Below are 19,542 nucleotides of genomic sequence, written 5' to 3'. Positions count from 1 at the left end.
TGGTAGAGAATGAGTGGAACTGTTCCTCAGGGGGTCTATAGTGCACTGTCTGATGTGATACTGTAGCTGACGGCTGAATGGTTGCAATTTTATCTCTAGCAGTATCGATTTTAGAAGTAAAGTAGTTCATAAAGTCATTACTGCTGTGGTGTTGGGAAATGTCAACACTTGTTGAGGCTTTATTTTTCGTTAATTTAGCCACTGTATTGAATAAATACCTGGGGTTATGTTTGTTTTCTTCTAAAAGAGAAGAAAAGTAATCGGATCTAGCAGTTTTTAATGCTTTTCTGTAGGATATGTTACTTTCCCGCCAAGCAATACGAAATACCTCTAGTTTTGTTTTCCTCCAGCTGCGCTCCATTTTTCGGGCTGCTCTCTTTAGGGTGCGAGTATGCTCATTATCCCATGGTGTCAAACTGTTTTCCTTAACCTTCCTTAAGCGTAAAGGAGCAACTTTATTTAAAGTGCTAGAAAAGAGAGAGTCCATAGTTTCTGTTACATCATCAAGTTGTTCTGAGGTTTTGGATATGCTAAGGAATTTGGATACATCAGGAAGATAACTTAAAAAGCAGTCTTTTGTGTTAGAAGTGATGGTTCTTCCATACTTGTAACAAGAAGTAGAATTTACAATTTTGGCTATATGAATTTTGCAAAGAACTAAATAATGATCTGAGATATCATCACTTGGCTGAATAATTTCAACACCATCAACATCAATTCCATGTGACAGTATTAAATCTAGAGTATGATTTCGACAATGAGTAGGTCCTGAAACGTGTTGTCTAACACCAATAGAGTTCAGAATGTCTATAAATGCTGATCCCAATGCATCGTTTTCATTATCAACATGGATATTAAAATCACCAACTATTAAAACTTTATCTGCAGCCAGAACTAACTCGGATGTAAAATCACCAAACTCTTTAATAAAGTCTGTATGGTGCCCTGGTGGCCTGTATACAGTAGCCAGTACAAACATAACAGGGGATTTATCATTAACATTTGTTTCTTTGGATAATGTTATATGAAGTACCATTACTTCAAACGAGTTATACTTGTAGCCTGCCCTCTGAGAAATCCTGAAAACGTTGTTATAAATTGAAGCAACACCTCCACCTTTGCCTTTTAGATGTGGCTCATGTTTATAACAGTAATCTTGGGGGGTGGACTCATTTAAAATAATGTAATCATCAGGTTTTAGCCAGGTTTCTGTCAAACAGAGTACATCTATATTATGATCAGTGATCATATTATTTACAAAAAGTGTTTTCGTAGAAAGCGATCTGATATTCAATAAGCCAAGCTTTATCATTTGTTTATCCATATTGCTTCTGTTTTTTATTTGTTGAACCTCAATTAAATTGTTAATCTTAACTTGGTTTGGACGTTTTTTTGTATTTTCTAGTTCGGGGAACTGACACAGTCTCTATAGTGTGATATCTAGGTGAAAAAGTCTCTATGTGCTGAGAATTAACTGACCTCTGTGACGGGAGGCAGCTAGCAGACGGTCGGTTTAGCCAGTCTGTCTGCTTCCTGACCTGGGCCCCAGTTAGTCAAGTATAAACACTAAGACTATTTGCCATATTTCTAGAGAGAAGAGTGGCGCCACCCCAGGAGGGATGAAGACCATCTCTTTTAAACAGGTCAGGTCTGCCCCAAAAGCTCGTCCAATTGTCTATGAAACCTATGTTATTCTGTGGGCACCACTTAGACATCCAGCCATTGAGTGATGACAATCTGCTATGCATCTCATCACCACGGTAAGCAGGGAGGGGACCAGAGCATATTACAGTGTCTGACATCGTGCTTGCAAGTTCACACACCTCTTTAATGTTATTTTTAGTGATCTCCGACTGGCGAAGTCGAACATCATTAGCGGCGGCATGAATAACAATCTTACTGTATTTACGTTTAGCATTAGCCAGCACTTTTAAATTTGCCAAGATGTCAGGCGCTCTGGCTCCCGGTAAACATTTGACTATGGTGGCTGGTGTCTCTATATTCACGTTCCGTACAATAGAATCACCAATAACTAGAGCACTTTCATCAGGTTTCTCAGTGGGTGCATCACTGAGTGGGGAGAACCTGTTTAATGTTTTGATCGGAACAGAAGAGCGGTGTTTTGACCCACGACTACGCTGCCTCACCGTCACCCAGTTGCCCTGCTGCTGGGGCTCTGTTTCCGGAACCGAACAATGTACAGGAATCCCTGAGCTAGACGCATCCAAAGCCGTATCTAGAGCCCTAACATTCTTACTGTCCTCAATTAAAGTTTGGATGCGTGTCTCTAATTCTGAAATCTTCTCTGTCAGCCTAACTTATTTCCCTGCATTTATCACATGTGAATCCCTCATCTGCGACAGAGATAGATAAACTGTGCATGTGGCAAGAGGTGCAAATAACAATAGCAGGAGAAGCCATTACTCACCGTGCTTGATGAAATATTCTTACTGCGGTTGTTTGATGAACTTGTGAAAAACTGGAGCGAGAGAGAGAGGAAAGGAGAAAAGAAAAGAGCGATAGGTTCGAATGAAAACGCTAATGACAAGCTAACGAGTGCTAACGCTTTGCAGGTGTACTGCACTCACGGATATAAAATAAAAGTGAACGATCAAAGTTAATCTGATAAGATTGATAGATAATATCAGAAATATGGTGTGAATTAAGTTATATTTTATCACTTTAAAAAACAGAGTGATAGTAAGATAAAGATTCTAGAGAAAAAATAAAATAAAAACAGCTACACGGAGCTACGATTAGCTACAGAAGGCCAACAGGAAGTAGAGAAAACACTGTCCAACAGCCTAATCTATTAATTAATTTATATTACATAATTTATTGTGCCATGTCGGTTCCTGTGTTAAATCTGTTGTCATCTCCTCAGCAGGTACAGCAAAGGTGCCATGCGGTCCTGGTCATTCTCTCAAGCAGTAAGAACCATTTATTTATTTTATTTATTTATTTTTTTTATTATTATTAGTTTGCAGACAGTGAGCTGCAACTCTTGAAACAAATCATTTTGACTTCATCCAATGATAGAACACTACACTATCAAAATTATATGTTTTCTGGTTGTATATAAAACGTCCAAACTCACTTAAATGAATAAACAAAGCTGCAGTCATGGTATTCCAAATATCTATGCACAATGCATGTTTATAAAAAAAAATTATCTAATTAGCACACTAAAAAAAAAAAAAAAAAAAAAAAAAAAAATATATATATATATATATATATATATATATATATATATATATAATTTTAAATGAATTATTATTAACAACTTAATTTTATTTTTTATTTTTTTAGTGTGTACAAAACATATTGTACAGCGGTATTACTTTATTTCTCTTCTCCAGTCCATTGAGTTTGGTTTTTATAGAAGATGAAGATCACATCAAAAATACTTTAGTTTTTAGATGCTGTTTAGTGCTAGTATAACAAGCATATTCCAACTGCAGTGCCCCACAACATGGAAAGCTCTTGTCTTATCTCTTACTCTCTTCTTTCATCATTTATCAGTTTAAGGGATAATAATGCAGCAGATCTGATATATTTAATCCGGAACGTGTTTATATTTATTTGTAATTTTCATTATATTAAATGTATTTTTAGTGTGAATTTTTTTACAAAGTTCTTAAATAGATGAATATGGCATTTAAAGGAGTATTTTTTAGACAGTGATTTGTGGTCACACTGGTGCCAGCCTCCTCCTGAGCACTCAGTGAGAAACACTGTTGTAGAAGCAGCTCTTGTATTGTCTTGCTTTGAAAACACAGTACACAGACAGAGCAGAAGAATGGACCCTCTCTTCCAGTTTATGTAAATGCATTGCCTCAACGCTTATATCAATATACTATTTCATTAATCAGGGTATTCCTTGAATCATACATCAGCAGGAGAAAACAAGAATTTTTTTTCAAGAAAATGCTTGTTCATCTATCAAAACAATGTAATATAAAGAGATGAATAGCTTTTTCGCAGGCATTTTGGTTCATTGATGAATATTGCAAACAGTGGCAGCAGAGATACAACACACGACTGAGACTTCAAGAGTGCAAGACTTGTGGAGGATGTTTTGAAATGTTCCTTGCATAAGCAGAAGTCCATTTTCTCTCTCTCTCTCTCTAAAATGATTTGGCTGTGGGCTTGACCACTTAATTTTAACTGTAGTTGGAGGACAGTTACATTCCATTTCAGAATATATATATAGATGGTCTGACGCTTCACCTGGTCAAGTCTGGTGCACAGGTAAAACAGATAATTTAAACATTTTCATATACAGGTACTGTAATGCAGCAGTCATCATCTGCAGGCTGGAGATCTTAAAAAAGTTTCTTCTGAGTTATCATCTAAACATTTGAAGAAATGGACAATAGACTACAGACAGCAGAATAGACAGCAGATTTTGACTCTGAAGTCATATTTTCATGTCACTTATACAGTAAGTGCAGTCCTGTATTCTTGTTTATTATGGTTAATGGTTTATTATTTGAAAAGGTTTATCATTTCATGCATGTTTATGGCAACAAAACTTTTTTTAAAGCTAACTATCAGATGTAAAAAAAAAAAAAAAGTCTTCATCGCACAATTTCTGCCATTCTGTTATACGTGAAAGAGGAACAAGAGCAGTTTGAGGAAATTGAGCAATGGGTTTCATTTAGCTTGTGTCTTTTCCCACCATCAGTTTCAATGCACTTTTATGTAATTTAACTCTTCTGCCCTTTTTCTGGGTTCCTCTGTCCCTTTTTTTTCTTCAGATTTATAAAGCAGAGATATATACAGTATGTATGGTTGTGACATTCTTCAGAGTTATCCATACCATACCATGCCAGTGTGTGTGTGTGTTGGTGTGTGTGTCTGTGTGTGTGTGTGTGTCGTCATGAAAGCTTATCTTTTTCATGTGTTTTTAAGCTTTACTTGCTTTACTTTACTTTTTAGCTTGTCGATTTAAACATTAAAGCATCCAAAAACAAGACGCGGAAAGCTGAACAGAGTAGCTGGTTACTCCCGCGCTGTGTTCGGTGCGCACGAGAGAGAGAACCGCGTATCACGGACAGCAACACTGAACCGAGCTCTCTTCTGCGAAGTTTTCCTCGAAGTCCCTCCTGCACCTGAACGAACAAATACAAATTGCAGTTTGAACAAACAAAAAGGTGTGAAAGAGCCCAATTCAAGTGTTCTGTTGTTCAGGGCTCACGCAGAGAAAGGCGTCTCAAAACACTTGAACATCGAATTTGCTTATTTTTTGCTCTTGTGCCGACAAATACATACAAAATACGTCAAAATATCCACCTTGGAAATTATGCTCGAAAAAACTGTCAGTTATTTCTTAAGTGAAAGTAAACAGTTGAGGAAAAAAACGGGATGTGTATTATATTGGATGCGTTCATCGTCTCTTAAAGTGACCGCGCCTAATTTAGCTACTGGCTGCTGTAATGTTAATCCAAGAAAATGAAAGAAAATCACTCACTGCTCTTGACTGAATTACCCTGCACACGCCTGTTTCACACATACTTCGTCTGCAGTGCGTATGCAGTCCGTGTGCGTTACGTATGTGGTGCAGCACGGACTCGATGTGCAAAAAATATGCAACGCAGACGGAGTGAAACAGGCGTAAGGTTGTTTGCACCTTGTGCAGTGTGGAATTAGTTTATAGCTTTTTCAAGCACTTTGTGATGCATTTTGGAAACAGGAGATGAGCCCCTTTTCTAATGCACCATCTAGCTTGATAAACCCCTTCTCAAAGACTTACTGTTTGTCAATTTTATTTGGGTAACACACATATTCTGAATGCCTTCGGCAGAATTCGAATGAGCCATTTGAATCTAGATTAATCTAGATTAATTTCAAGATCACAGTGAGATTAATCTAGATTAAAAAAATTAATCTATGCCCACCTCTAATATATATATATATATATTTGGTGGCCTACACTATAGTGCAGTTCTTCAATTCCTAATTCTAACCCTGGTCAAGAATTTATCTCAGCTGTATCCTATTTCTTCTGGATCATATCTGAGATGTTTCTACTGGAGTCCATATGGCAAATTTAATTGATTTGCCATTATTTGTAAAGACGCACACTTGTCTATGGGCTAACAGCTAGAAATACATATCAAATCGAAAACCAAATCACGAGGAACTGACTGCAAAGCTCCGAGACAGAATTGAGGAAGGCTACAAAAGATCTACTATTAAAGTCCTCAAAAGCACAGTGTCCTCCATATTTCTAAAATGGAAAAAGTATGGAACTACCAGGACCCTAGAGCTACTCATCTGGCCAAACTGAAAAAAAGGGTGAGAAGGGCCATGGTAAGAGAGGTAACCAAAAACCGATGTGTGGAAATGGGAAAAATTGTGTGTAGATAGCAGACAGTCATCACTGCAACAGTCCAAAGATCTGGGCTTTATATCAGAATTGCTAGAGGGAACCCTAAACTTGATGAAGACACATGAAACTTGCTTTCCAAAAAAGCTGAAGTTCCAAAAAAAGCACCCAAAGGACTCTCAGACGGTAAAAAAACACGATTCTCTGGCCTTACTATTCACTAACTCTGGTCATGGTAAAAGGAAAACAGAAGGAAAAAAAGAGAAAGTCCCCATTGCAATGGGACAATGACCCTAAGCACAGTCAAGACACTGCCAGAGTGGTTTAGGAGACCAATTTAAGAGGCACAGCTAGAGCCCAGATTTGAACCCAGTCGAATACCAGCAGTTCAATTCCAGGCTGCAGCAAAGTCAGATTGTGCAGAAGAATAATCTGTTTCCTATGGTCTTGTCCCAATGGCCGTCTAGGAGACAAGGTTTTGAATATGGATCTGTCTCTGGGGCTCATCTAGTTGTCCTGGTCTCCACTGACATTCAGGGCTGTCGAGTTCATCTCTAGGTGCTGATCCACCATCTGGGCTGGATATGTATTGGATCCGGGTGACTGCAGTGACCCTCTGATCTGGATACAGACTGGATCTGGTGGCTACGGTGACCTCGGAATAAGAGAGAAACAGATTAATATTAGCGTAGATGCCATTCTTTTAATGATGTAGCAAGTACATTGGGTGTTATGGGAAGTGTTCCCGGTTCTGGATTTCCCTAATTAATGCAGCCTAAAAATCCTTTAACGGATTTGAATATTAGAAATGTGTTAGTGTGTTATGTGTAAGCCAGGTTAAAGACGTGGGTCTTTAATCTAGATTTAATCTGACAGAGTGTGTCTGCGTCTTGAACAATGTAAGGTAGTTTATTCTAGAGTTTTAGAGCTAAGTAGGAAAAGAATCTGCCACCCACAGTTGATTTTGATATTCACCGTATTATCAAATTGCCCAAGATTTGAGAATGCAGCGGACATGGAAGACTATAGTGCAATAATAGCGTTCAAATACTGAGGTGCTAAACCATTTAGGGCTTTATAATTATTATGCAAGATTTTAAAATCTATACAATGTTTGATGGGGAGCCAGTGCAGTGTTGACAGAACCGGGCAAATATGGTCATACTTCCTGGTTCTAGTAAGAACTCTTGCTGCTGCATTTTGGACTTTATTTGAGTTTGTTTATTAAGCATGCAGAGCAACCACCCAATAAAGCATTATAATAATCTAACCAATAATCTAACCTTGAGGTCATGAAGGCATGAATAAACGGTGATACATTTGACACTGAGAGCATAGGTCATAATTTAGAGATATTTTTGAGATGGAAAAATGCAGTTTTACAAATGCTAGAAATGTGGCTTTCAAAGGAAAGATTGCTATCAAATAACACACCTAGGTTCCTAACTGGTGACAAAGAATTGACAGAGCAGCCATCAAATCCACTGACAGTTTCCATCTGATAGAGCTTGAATGTATCTGTGAATGTCATCATCTGCAACATCACCCAGAATTGACTATTTTGGTAGGTGGTCAGTGATGCTCTGGGTGGCTTGGAGGGTTGCACAGATGTCCACGTGCTAGCCAGCTGTACCCTTACTACTGTTAGGTACTGGGATAAAATCCTCAGAGCCACTGTCAGACCTTACGCTGATGCATGACGATGGTCAGCTCATGTGACCAAAGTGTGCAGACAGTTTCTATACTTGACTGGCCCTCACGTTACCCAGAGCTGAATCCAGTTGAAAAGCTCTGGGATATTATTTATTGAGGCATCCAAAGACGGAAAGATTGTCCAGATAATTTGTCATTGCTTGCTATTTTTGTCGTTTTGGGGTGTTAGTTGCTCTTCGGGGATTGTGCACATAACACATGGATGCTGGATTATTCATTAAATATAATCAATAATTGTGTGTATGATTGGTCCAAACGCTACAGCAGTGTGCTTTATTAATGTACAGTATATCTCAAAAATTATAGCAGTGGCCCAATGGCTCTTTATTTCACAGAATGTGCACTTACTGTACAGTGTACTTACCTATGAATCTATTGAGTAAGGTAACTACTTGGACTTAACTTAGGTTAAAGACAGTGTGCAACAGAAGTTGACTTTGCCTTTTTCTTCCTATTGTGAGGTAGGCCTAAGAGAAACAGCTTCTTGAAACAATTTGGGGCAGGACTTGATTTTGTCCATCAGGAATTGATTGGATAATTTAATCAGTGTTGTTTGTTATTACAGTGATCTCATGTGAATGACAAGTTGCCGGAGATGAGAGGTCCTTGCCATGTCCATTTTGATTTCATATGCCCCTCAGCTGGTGTTGAATGCATCAGTCCAAAAAAAGTTAAATAAAAAGCACCCATCCATAAAAAAGTGTCTCACACAGCTCCGGGGGGTGAACAAAGGCCTCCTGTAGTGAATCGATGCATTTTTGCAATAACAACAAAAATCCATATTCAAAATGTAATAATCACTTTAATGTAGCTTGTGCCCACTATTGTAATCGAAAGCAGGTCTGGGCTGATGATGTATGAGGTCAGCTTTGCGCGTGCGCCGCTCAGAAGTGACGAACGTGGAAGCGCAGGGGAGAGATCAAAACAACGGTCACTAATTAGAAATACAAAATGAGGATTTGTAAAGAAGAATGTCAGAGGATTTCGATACAAGCCAGGAGGAGGCTGGTTTTCCTTTGCTAAAGCAAGGACATTTTGCTTCCTTTGCTCCTGTTAACAAACATTGGTTTTCACTAAACTCACCGGTGCATGCACAACGCCAACCTCATACGTCATCCACCCAGAGCTGCTTCCATGTACAACTGTTGCTGAAAGCTAGATTAAAGTGATTAATACATTTTGAATATGTACATTTTTTCTTACAAAAATGCATCGATTCGCTACAGGAGGCCTTTGTTCACCCCCAGAGCCATATGAGAATTTTTTTAATGAATGGGTGCTTTTTTTTACTTCTTTTGCATGCAACACCTGCTGAGTGGCATTAAACAGCTGGAAAGATCAAAGACAATTTTTAATATGACTATGACCGGATTCGTCTGAAATAAGGGCTAATTTGCATTTTTGGGTGAACTAACCCTTTAAGGTCAGGATTAAGGATTAGATTCAGGGTTAATTACAATAACTGTAATTACCATTACTGGTAATAAGTACATAATATGCACAATGCAGAACAGGAATGTAAAGTAAGGTACTATCAAATGACCTGACTGAAACAGACCCTAATAATAACTGTCTGACTGTGTCTGCTTTGGTCCCTTATCAGGCGTCCTTTCCCATTTCCCTGGCTCCTCGTATGGCTTCTGATGAGTACAATCCAGTAAGTCTTGTTAAACTATTGTACATTAAGTTATTTTTGTCTGCATTGTGAAAGTGTGACATCATAACAACAAGATATGGTGTGGTCATGATAATACCAGCATATTTCATGTATTTGTCTTCAGGTGTCCCTCAGACTGAAGTCAAAGAAGAATTGTAGAGGTTTGTATCACATTACACAAGGTGTGGTAAAATGTGTCATCATTTCTGTTTTATTGTTGTATTTGTACATTTGTTCTAATAGGAAGTCCAAGAATGAGCAGAAGGAGAGTTTCAGTGAAAGATTTGGACCCAGTAGACCATCAGGGCTGGCTTTATAGGAAGAAAGAGGGGAAGGGATTTCTAGGTATTAAGTGGAAAAAGTATTGGTTCGTGCTAAAGAGAACATCTCTGTACTGGTACACAAATCAAGTGGTGAGTCATCTGAATTGCAAGTAATTATATGTGTCTTCCTCTTTTCACACTGTTTTCCCTTTTATTAAATATCATTTATAAATGTTAGCACAGCATTATATACATATAGACAGTATGTACAACTTTTGTTTTGTGTTTTTTTGTGTTTTTCCAGGCTGAAAAAGCAGAAGGCTTTATAAATTTGACTGATTTTGTAATTGACCGGGCGATGGAATGTAAGAAAAAATAGTAAGTGTCATTGTCATACCTGTAAAATCTTTCTTAAAAAAATACAAATGTTTTTGTTTTCCAAATGCAAGGGCCTTGAAGCAGAATATATTCATCATCATGATAATTACAAATATTTTTCAACTGAACAACCCTTCACACTCTTTTTGTTTCTCACAGTGCGATCAAAGCTTGCCACCACAAAGTCATGATGTTTTACTTTGCAGCAGACAGCAATGAGGACATGAACTTGTAAGCCAATTGAAATCTCATTCTGATAAAGCAAAATAAATAAATGAATGAATAAATAAATAAATAAAAAATCTGTTTAGCAATATCCATAGTTGTATTTACAGTTGTCACAGTAGTGGTTTGTATAAACTGTTTATATAGATTGTTAACGCATTCAGTTGCTTTTAAGAAATAATATGTGTAATTAGTGGATTTGGCCATTTGTGTTGATGTCTCACAAATATGTGGTGTAAGTGGCTCAACTCCAAGTCTTTTCCAAAGACAAGAGCTTTTCACTCTCTCTCAAGGTCTGCCCAGAAGCCTTGCGGAGAAAACTAATTTCCGTCCCTTTTACATACGTGTTGTTCTATATATTCTATATGTTCTATATTACCCAAAGTTCATGACCATATGTGAGGGTCGGAACATAAATCACCTGGTAAATTGAGAGTTTTTCATTGGACTCAGCCCCTGGTGGTCCGGTCCTCAGACTTGGAGGTGCTGAGCCTCGTCCTCACTGCTTCACACTAGTTTTCAAACCATTTCAGTAAGTCTTGATTATCCACATTGTTCCAACTGGATTCTACTTTTCAGAACTCTGGCATAGGCTTTTGCAGGTAGGTTGAAGAAATAGCTCCTCCAGAGGTGGAAGTTAAATATTTGCCAGACAAGGTCCACTGCCAAACGTTCCGCTGTTCACTCGCAAAATGTGTTTCCCAGCTCTGTCAGTCATCTTATCCAACTCACCACCAGATCGTGATCAGTTGACAATACCTTCCAGAGCCATCCAGGGTCTCTAAGAAGGCCAGATACTCTGAAATGTGCATAAGCACAGAACAAAATGAGAGTCAGAGTCTTCCCCTCTGTTATACAAAGACACACTGAGCCGACCCTCTCGGGCTAAACTAGGCTAAACTCCAAAAATGTTGCACCAAGTCGGGACTTGTTTCTCAGCCTGGATGACTCCAGAGAAGGACCGAGTCCAATCACTGTATCAAAAGGTATCACAGTCTCCTGTGTGTGTGGAATTCCCCTTGAAGATGGCAAGGTCCCACATTATTCTTTCAAGCCCAAATGGCCCCCGTATCCCTCTCTCTTCCTTTGTCTGGCCTTTTACCTGGGACCAATTTGCAAAGGGAGACTCTACCAGGAGCTGGTAGCTCCGGACAACACAACTCCTAGGGAGCTCTTGTTTTCACAAATGACAAACATGAACTTTCTTGTGAGTGTGTGTTTCTTTGGTTGATATTTAATACTTAGATTTTCATTATAATGAAAGGTGATGTAAGTGGTTACCATGTCATTACTACAAAAGCTAGGATAGATATCAAAGAAATTTGTGCCATGAGAAATCACATTGGTTTCTGACAAACAGCAAAGAGCAGCATGTATGATCGTTTCTGACTGAAAGCTGTATATGCTGTCATTTTGCATATCTGGATTTACTGACATTGCGTTGATATCTTTGGGGTTTCTTTAGAGAAGGCATGTGATTGAATATAGCAGATGGAAACAACATTAAATAAATATATTTAATTAATAAAGAATGGTGCCTGACAGTGTATAAAAGCATTCATTTTGACAGTCATTATGTTGGTAATTGGTAAGTTGGTAATGCGTTTTAATGTTTTGTGATATCAGATGGCTGAATAAACTTGGTCTGGCATCTATTCAGTATGAACCCATAGAGGCTCACACAGCTGGTAAGTGGTGTGAGTTAGTGTACTAGTGTTACAAGTAATCCTAAAAATATTCATCTATGTACATTTATTTATTGCATTTTTGTTTTTCTAATGCACAGAATGCTACAGTGAAGCCAGTGATCAAGAGGAGTCCACTGAAACGCCTCCACCGCCGTACTCTGAGCACCACACCCAAGCTGTAGCAAATGTCAGTGGTCCATTAGCCACAGTGCATCAGGCAAGTTCACAGATGCATAGTCTATGTGGCTTTGTCCTCATGCCAAAGGCCTCAAGTTTCTGAGTCTTTACATTGGTTGCATGCACACAGCAGCAGAATATGATTGTCAGTTGTGTTTAAAGTGTTAAATATGACTGTTTACACACATCTTGATTGTAAAAAAGAGTAACAAGTGTGTTCTATCACTGAACTGACTTACAGCTGACACATTTTCAGGGCGCACAGCATCATTTTGAGAACATGTTTAGTAAATAAGTTTAGCAATAAGTTTTTTTTTTGTACTAGTGGTCTGCCATTTCATAGAGCATGGTAGCTGTCAATGAGGTTAATGGTGTAATTCAAAACTATTTTGAGAATAAAAAGAACAACTGTTCTCAATTCTGGCCCTCAAGATCCACTTTCCTCCTGAGTCTAGCTCCAACCTTGATCAAACTCATCTGTCTGTACATTTCTAGTTATCTTAAATATCTTGGTTAGCTTGTTCAGTTGTTTTTGATTAGGGAACTATGTTGGAAATTTTGTAGACATTTGCCACTTGACTTAATATTATACTAAGTATGTCATTATCCCTCCCTCACTCAATGGTATCTTCTCCATTTAGGGAAGCATTCCTCCTCCATATTCCTCTCCTGTTCCTGGTGAAGCCACTGGAACCCTCTCCTCTCCTGTCAGTACAATGACATCCCACAGCTCTGTCTCATCTCTGGCTAAGCATAGACGATCTTGGCTAGACCTTGTCTCCCAGGCAACACCTACTGCTGGTGAAACTGTGGTCTGCTCTGCTTTGGTCCATACAATGAGCACTACAATAAAGGAAACCTCACAACATAGTGAAACCATAGCTCCATCTCAAGACTCCATTGGATGCTCATCCAACACATCACCTATGGCTATATCCACAGAGCCAGAGGAACCAGAAACACAGCTGATCTCAACTGACACCAGATCTGAAAGTAAGCAAGTTAGGGAACCATTTTTACCATCAGATTTATGCTAGGGAATTACATTGTTCAGCCAGTGGCATGAATGCTGATCAATTCGGAGTACATTAGAAGTATTTGTTGTAGGTCTATCAATCTATCAAAACTTTGTTTTAAGTTTGATTGCTTAGGTAAAACATCTTTCTTGCTATAAAATTCATAATTGTTTTAATAGTTCTAGATGGACAGGAAGGAACTGATGATGAGATGGAAAGATTGTACTTACATTTGAAAAGAGCGAGTTTGTCTCCAACGGGTGAGCGGAAGCCATCATCAAAATGGGAATTACGAGCCTCATTTATAAAGCGTTCCAAAAACCAGACACTCAATGAGAAGATACATCTCATCAGAACTCTCAACAGCACTCTAAAGGTTAGATATTCAGATTAACCTTTTCTAACATATGAAAAAAAATTGTCAAAAAAATACAATTTTGTCTCTCAGTATTTATTCATCATATCATGAAAACCAAAATGCACTCACAAATACTGCTGATTAAAAATATACCCACTAGGGTTTTCACAAATTTGTAGCCAATATCTATCAGCTAAGTTATTTAGTCTTGTTTCTTACACAAGAGGCTGAATGTCATGACTATTCTGTTGTTTTGTTAATTGTTTACAGTTTACACTTAGATATAAAAATTATTTAGTCATGACAGTTCTTCTGCACAAATATACATACATAAAGTCATCATATGCAGGCAAATTGTCATGGTCCTCTGCCAAAGATTGTCACGAACGTAAACACAACAGAGAGATCCAATTTGCAGTGTTTTATTTGGAGAATCTAATAATCGTAATCCAGACAGACAAGAGGTCAATATCCATAAAAGCAGTCCAAAACAAGAAACATGACAACGAAACATGACACTAGGAAACACAAAAACCAGGTTGGCATAAACCAAGGACTCCAAGAAACTGACAGAAACAAACAGGGTATATATAGACAGGTGAAACGATGAAAGTGGGAACACCTGAGTGCAATTAACAGGTGTGCAATTAACAGTGATGAATCGGACAAAGGCTTGTGGGAAATGTAGTGCCTGCAGTGGGGTGACTATATGGGGAAGTGAGACCACTAGTGGACATCCAGGGATACACAGACAAGACATTGTGATATTACCCCCCCTCTAAGGAGCAGCTACCAGATGCTCCTCAGAACACAAAAACAAACCAAAGAACAAAGAGACCAGGAGGGAGGTGGACTGGTGGAGGATCAGGGGGACGGATGGAGGGCCAGGTCCATAGAGGGGAAAAGAAACAGGAAGTAAAAAAAACAACAAAACAAAGAGACCAGGGCAGATCGGAAATTCAGGGTCCCAGGGCAGTGCCGACAGAGCAGGAATCCAGGGTGGAGCAGGTGGAACTGGAACCCACCGGGTCGGCACCGGCAGAACCGGAGCCCACCACAGCTGAGCAGACGGGACCGAAACCCACCAGGGCAGAGCAGAGGACCACCACAGCCGTGCAGACGAGACAGAAGCCCACCAGGGTGGTGCAGAGGACCACCACAGCCGTGCGGACGAGACAGAAGCTCAGCGGGGTGGAGCAGAGGACCACCACAGTGGGGTCGATGGCACAGGACTGAAACAGAGAACATGAACAGGTTAAGGGTGGTCTCCGTGGCCATCATGAGATGGTAGATGGCCATGGCCATGACAGGACAGGCGGTGAGTTCATGGATGGCCTCCATTGCCATGGATAGGACGAGCACTCTGGAAGTTTGGCTGAGACGTGACAAGGCTCTGGAAGTTCAGCTGAGACGTGACAAGGCTCTGGAAGTTCACCTGAGATGCGATGAGGCTCTGGAAGTTCAGCTGAGACATGACGAGGCTCTTCAAGTTCAGCTGAGATGTGACAAAGCTCTGGTAGATCCATGGTGATTTGACTGGGTTCAGGAAGATCAACGGTGATTTGACTGGGTTCAGGAAGATCAACTGTGGCTTGACTTGACTCATGAAGGTTAATGGTGACCTGACTTTGTTCAGGAAGATCAACTGTGGCTTGACTTGACTCATGAAGGTTAATGGTGACTTGACTTTGTTCATGAAGATCAGTGGTGACTTGACTTTGTTCATGAAGATCATTGGTGACTTGACTTTGCTCATGAAGATCATTGGTGACTTGACTTTGCCCATGAAGATCGTTGGTGATGACTTTGTTCATGAAGATCATTGGTGACTTGACTTTGCTCACGAAGATCATTGGTGACTTGACTTTGCCCATGAAGATCATTGGTGATGACTTTGCTCATGAAGATCATTGGTAACTTGACTTTGCTCATGAAGATCATTGGTGACTTGACTTTGCTCACGGAGATCAAGAGTGACTTGACTTGACTCATGAGGTCTAACTGTGGTTTTGCTTGACTCATGGGTGTTAATGGTGACTTGGCCTGACTCAGGACGGTCAATGGTGATCTGACTAGACTCTGGGAAATCAACGGGGACCTGACTCGACTCTGGGAAATCAATGGGGACCTGATCAATGGGGACCTGACTCGACTCTGGAGAGTCCGTGGGGACCTGACTTGACTCTGGAGCGTCCACGGGGACCTGATCAGTGGGGACCTGACTCGACTCTGGAGAGTCCACTGTGGCTGCCATCTTGTGCAGTGGCACTGTGCTGGCGGTCATCTGGTGTAGTGGCGCTGGGCTGGTGGCCATCTGGTGTAGTGGCGCTGGGCTGGCGGCCATCTTGTGCAGTGGCGCTGGGCTGGCGGGCACCTTGTGCAGTGGCGCTGGGCTGGCGGCCATCTTGTGCGGTGTCGCTGGGCTGGCGGCCATCTTGTGTGGTGGCGCTGGGTTGGCGGTTTTGGTGAACCCCCAAAATTCCAGGATCTCCAGCTCCTCCATCTCCCACTGAGGCACAGGGTCATCCAGGCAGGAGTTAAACAGGTCCTCAAGTGCCTCATCGTTCTATCACAGCCCTACTGCCATACTCAAAAATTTCTGAGCCAAACCAACCACCTCACTCCCCCTTTGACGAATGGTGGTTAGGTTCAGAAGTCCCCCCCTCCGCTCCTCCATGGTGGCTGGGGAACGATTCGAAATCCCACACCGCTGGATCTGGGCATGATGGAGTCCTTCTGTCACGAACGTATACACAACAGAGAGATCCAATTTGGAGTGTTTTATTTGTCTTATTTGTTTATTTATCTAATAATCGTAATCCAGACAGACAAGAGGTCAATATCCATAAAAGCAGTCCAAAACAAGAAACATGACAAACACTAGGGAACACGAAAAGCAGGTTGACATAAACCAAGGACTCCATGAAACTGATAGAAACAAACAGGGTATATATAGACAGGTGAAATGATGAAAGTGGGAACAGCTGAATGCAATTAACAGGTGTGCACTTAACAGTGATGAATCGGACAAAGGCTTGTGGGAAATGTAGTGCCTGCAGTGGGGTGACTCTGGAGAAGTTTTTTCATGCCCTGACATTTGTGCTTTTTTCAGTTGCTTATAAACATCTAAATGGCTAAAGTCTAATATCACTGTAATCAGCACAAACTGGGCTATAATAATATGCAAGCAGCATGTATGTACATGATTGTGTTTTTGAGGGGAATTTTTTTTTATGCGTGGTTAATGAAAAAAATTTTAATTAAAAAATGTTAAATCACTTGAATAAGGCCATAAAACACATACAGAACATTGGGTCCCAGGCTTTTGAGAACTGGTAGCCTAGAATATTTATTTCTAAATGATGTGAAAATCCTCTTGTTTACTCACTCACAGAAAACAATATATTGATTTAAATTTTCTAAGACACTTTTTGTTTGTAAAAGTCATATGCGAGTAGGTGTCAACTATCATGAATATCATTGTGATTATACACCTGAGAAGACAAGGGCCCGCACAATGAGCTGCATAATGAGCCTTTCAGTCAGCTGTGACTGAGAGGGAAGAGTTACAAGAAAGAATGTGAGGACAAAATAAATTTATATATTTTTATGTTTGTAGTTTATTTAATTGTAGTTTATTTTTATTAATGTTGAAAAGAGCTGAGAATATTTTTTCATTTTTTGGGGGGATAAATTGAAAGAACAGCATTGTTTTTTTACATTTACATTTATTTGTTACATTTATATTATTTACATCAAGCTTTTGAACGGTATAGTAGTGTATATTGTTATTAAAACTTCATAATGTTTCACTTGATTATTACATTTAGTCAGGAATTATAGTTTGGAAAAAGTCTAACTAGTAAAATGTTTACATGTTATGTGAAAACTAGTACAAGTATATAAATAAATAAAAAGAGACCTCATGTTTATGATCTCTGCTGAATAAAGCGCTTCATTCTTTTTTCTGAGGAAATCTAAAATCCTGAGATAATCCACATCACATCTTTTTGGGGTGAATTATGTCTTATTCCTCTCATCGCGAAGCAAACAGAAAAAAAAAAACTTGAACAGTCTCACTGCATTGTTTTCTGTATGGGCGTATTCAAGCCGCATGCTTCAGTGAAACATTATAATCTCAAAAGCACCATCAGCATGTGGGCGTGGTCGCATTAGAAGAAAAACGGACATCGCGTTGTTTTCATATGGATTATTTTATCACAGATTATTTGTTTTTCGCCAGCACTTGTTTAGTTTAAAAGTAGACATGTCAAGCTTTCTACAGATATATCTCTCATGTCTCTTCGTTGAGTATTCACTGAGTTACAGTTTTTATGAGTTTACATTTTAATGACACATTTCTAAATGAAGATCACCGCAGAAAAAGGCTGCAGACAGCACACCTTGTTTGTTATCTTTATTTTATAAATGCACAAATTTTGTTGTTATTATGTCTGTATACAAAAAAGTAGACCCTTTACAGATTCGATTGATGTATTGCTCTTATCTGTATGATCAAAACTGAAAGTGTAATTTAAGTTCTTTTCGGGGTTATCAGGAGAAAATGACTCATAACACGTATACAGATTAATCGACTTCAAAGGGTTAATACATTCCAACAACGATGCCGTAGGTGTATCCTGAAGATCAAATATCAAGATCGGGTGACTAACGAGGAAGTGCACTGCCGGACGTTAACTCGTCCACTAACAAAAATCGTGTTCGAGCTTCGAATGCAGTTTGCCAGACACATTCTCAGGCAGCCGCCAACCAGTTTCCCACGAATGGCCATGCTTTGGAACCCCCAGCAAGGAAGGAGGAAGCAAGGACACCACAAGATCACGTGGCGGAAGACATTCATTGAGGACCTGATATAGTTTGGAGCAAAATAATGAATCGGCGAACAACTTGTTTTACGGGAACTTTACTGAACAAAGTTTATGAGAAAACAAAGTAACAATAAAGTGTTTAACAAAACATAGACTGCTCGCAGCAAGCCAATCATCCCAGCATACTTCTCTTCCTCATCTCTCACGCTACTGCTCATGGGAAATGGGGAAGTACGCACAGCACATGCACATATTAATCCATCTCTCCCGAAGAAAACATCTTCAATCCTTCTTGTCTTCCATGTCTGTCATGGCATCTTGTCCTCTCCTATGAGGACGGCTTCATCCACCTTCAGTGTCTCTGCAGTGGTGTTTATCTATTGTTGAGCAGACCTTAAATTCATCAAGTACTCCCTGCGCCAATGAGTCCAAAATTCGTTTAACGGCCTCTGACTGTATTTCCATCTTTTTGTCAAGGTCTCTTGACTCTGAGCAGTTGGTTGATTGATGCAATGGTTTTGGGTGGGAAAGATGTAAGTCGGTTACCGACCAGAAAATGAGCAGGAGTCAGTGGCTGAGGTTCATTCATTTCGTTGTGAATGTAAGTGAGGGGTCTTGAATTTAGCACAGAATCCACTTCAGTTAACATGGTAGCTAACTCTTCAAAATTTTATCAAGGCTTTCCCCAAGATTTCCCCAAGATTCCACAAGATGTTCCCAGAAACTGCCCCACCAGACTGCTTGCTCAACTAGGTACTTCCAGGTTATTCCTCTTTCAGCAGAGAAAATTCCCCTCCTTGCAATTAACCTCTTTAATGCTAAAAGGAAGTTCTCTGTACTTTGATTTGAGACTAGTTCCAAATTTATGGCCCTAGTCAATGTCAATGTCACCTTTATTTATATAGCG

At 39.6% G+C, this 19,542-nt stretch overlaps 1 protein-coding gene across 1 annotated transcript in view; it reads left to right on the top strand.

Annotated features, from left to right (window-relative positions):
* LOC132111811 (connector enhancer of kinase suppressor of ras 3-like) overlaps positions 1-19,542 on the top strand; it is a 121,914-nt gene that overhangs the window by 85,580 nt on the left and 16,792 nt on the right. The window contains exons 15-23 of the mRNA XM_059519416.1: positions 2,885-2,930; positions 9,648-9,701; positions 9,826-9,862; positions 9,945-10,114; positions 10,269-10,342; positions 10,502-10,573; positions 12,194-12,255; positions 12,354-12,472; positions 13,074-13,425. Coding sequence (XP_059375399.1) covers positions 2,885-2,930; positions 9,648-9,701; positions 9,826-9,862; positions 9,945-10,114; positions 10,269-10,342; positions 10,502-10,573; positions 12,194-12,255; positions 12,354-12,472; positions 13,074-13,425 — 986 coding nt within the window. The remainder of the gene's footprint in view (positions 1-2,884; positions 2,931-9,647; positions 9,702-9,825; positions 9,863-9,944; positions 10,115-10,268; positions 10,343-10,501; positions 10,574-12,193; positions 12,256-12,353; positions 12,473-13,073; positions 13,426-19,542) is intronic.

Source organism: Carassius carassius, chromosome 31 (assembly GCF_963082965.1).
Source record: "Carassius carassius chromosome 31, fCarCar2.1, whole genome shotgun sequence".
Taxonomy (NCBI): domain Eukaryota; kingdom Metazoa; phylum Chordata; class Actinopteri; order Cypriniformes; family Cyprinidae; genus Carassius; species Carassius carassius.
The sequence above is the reverse complement of the archived record's forward strand: the minus strand, read 5'-3'. Positions and strand labels throughout refer to the sequence as shown.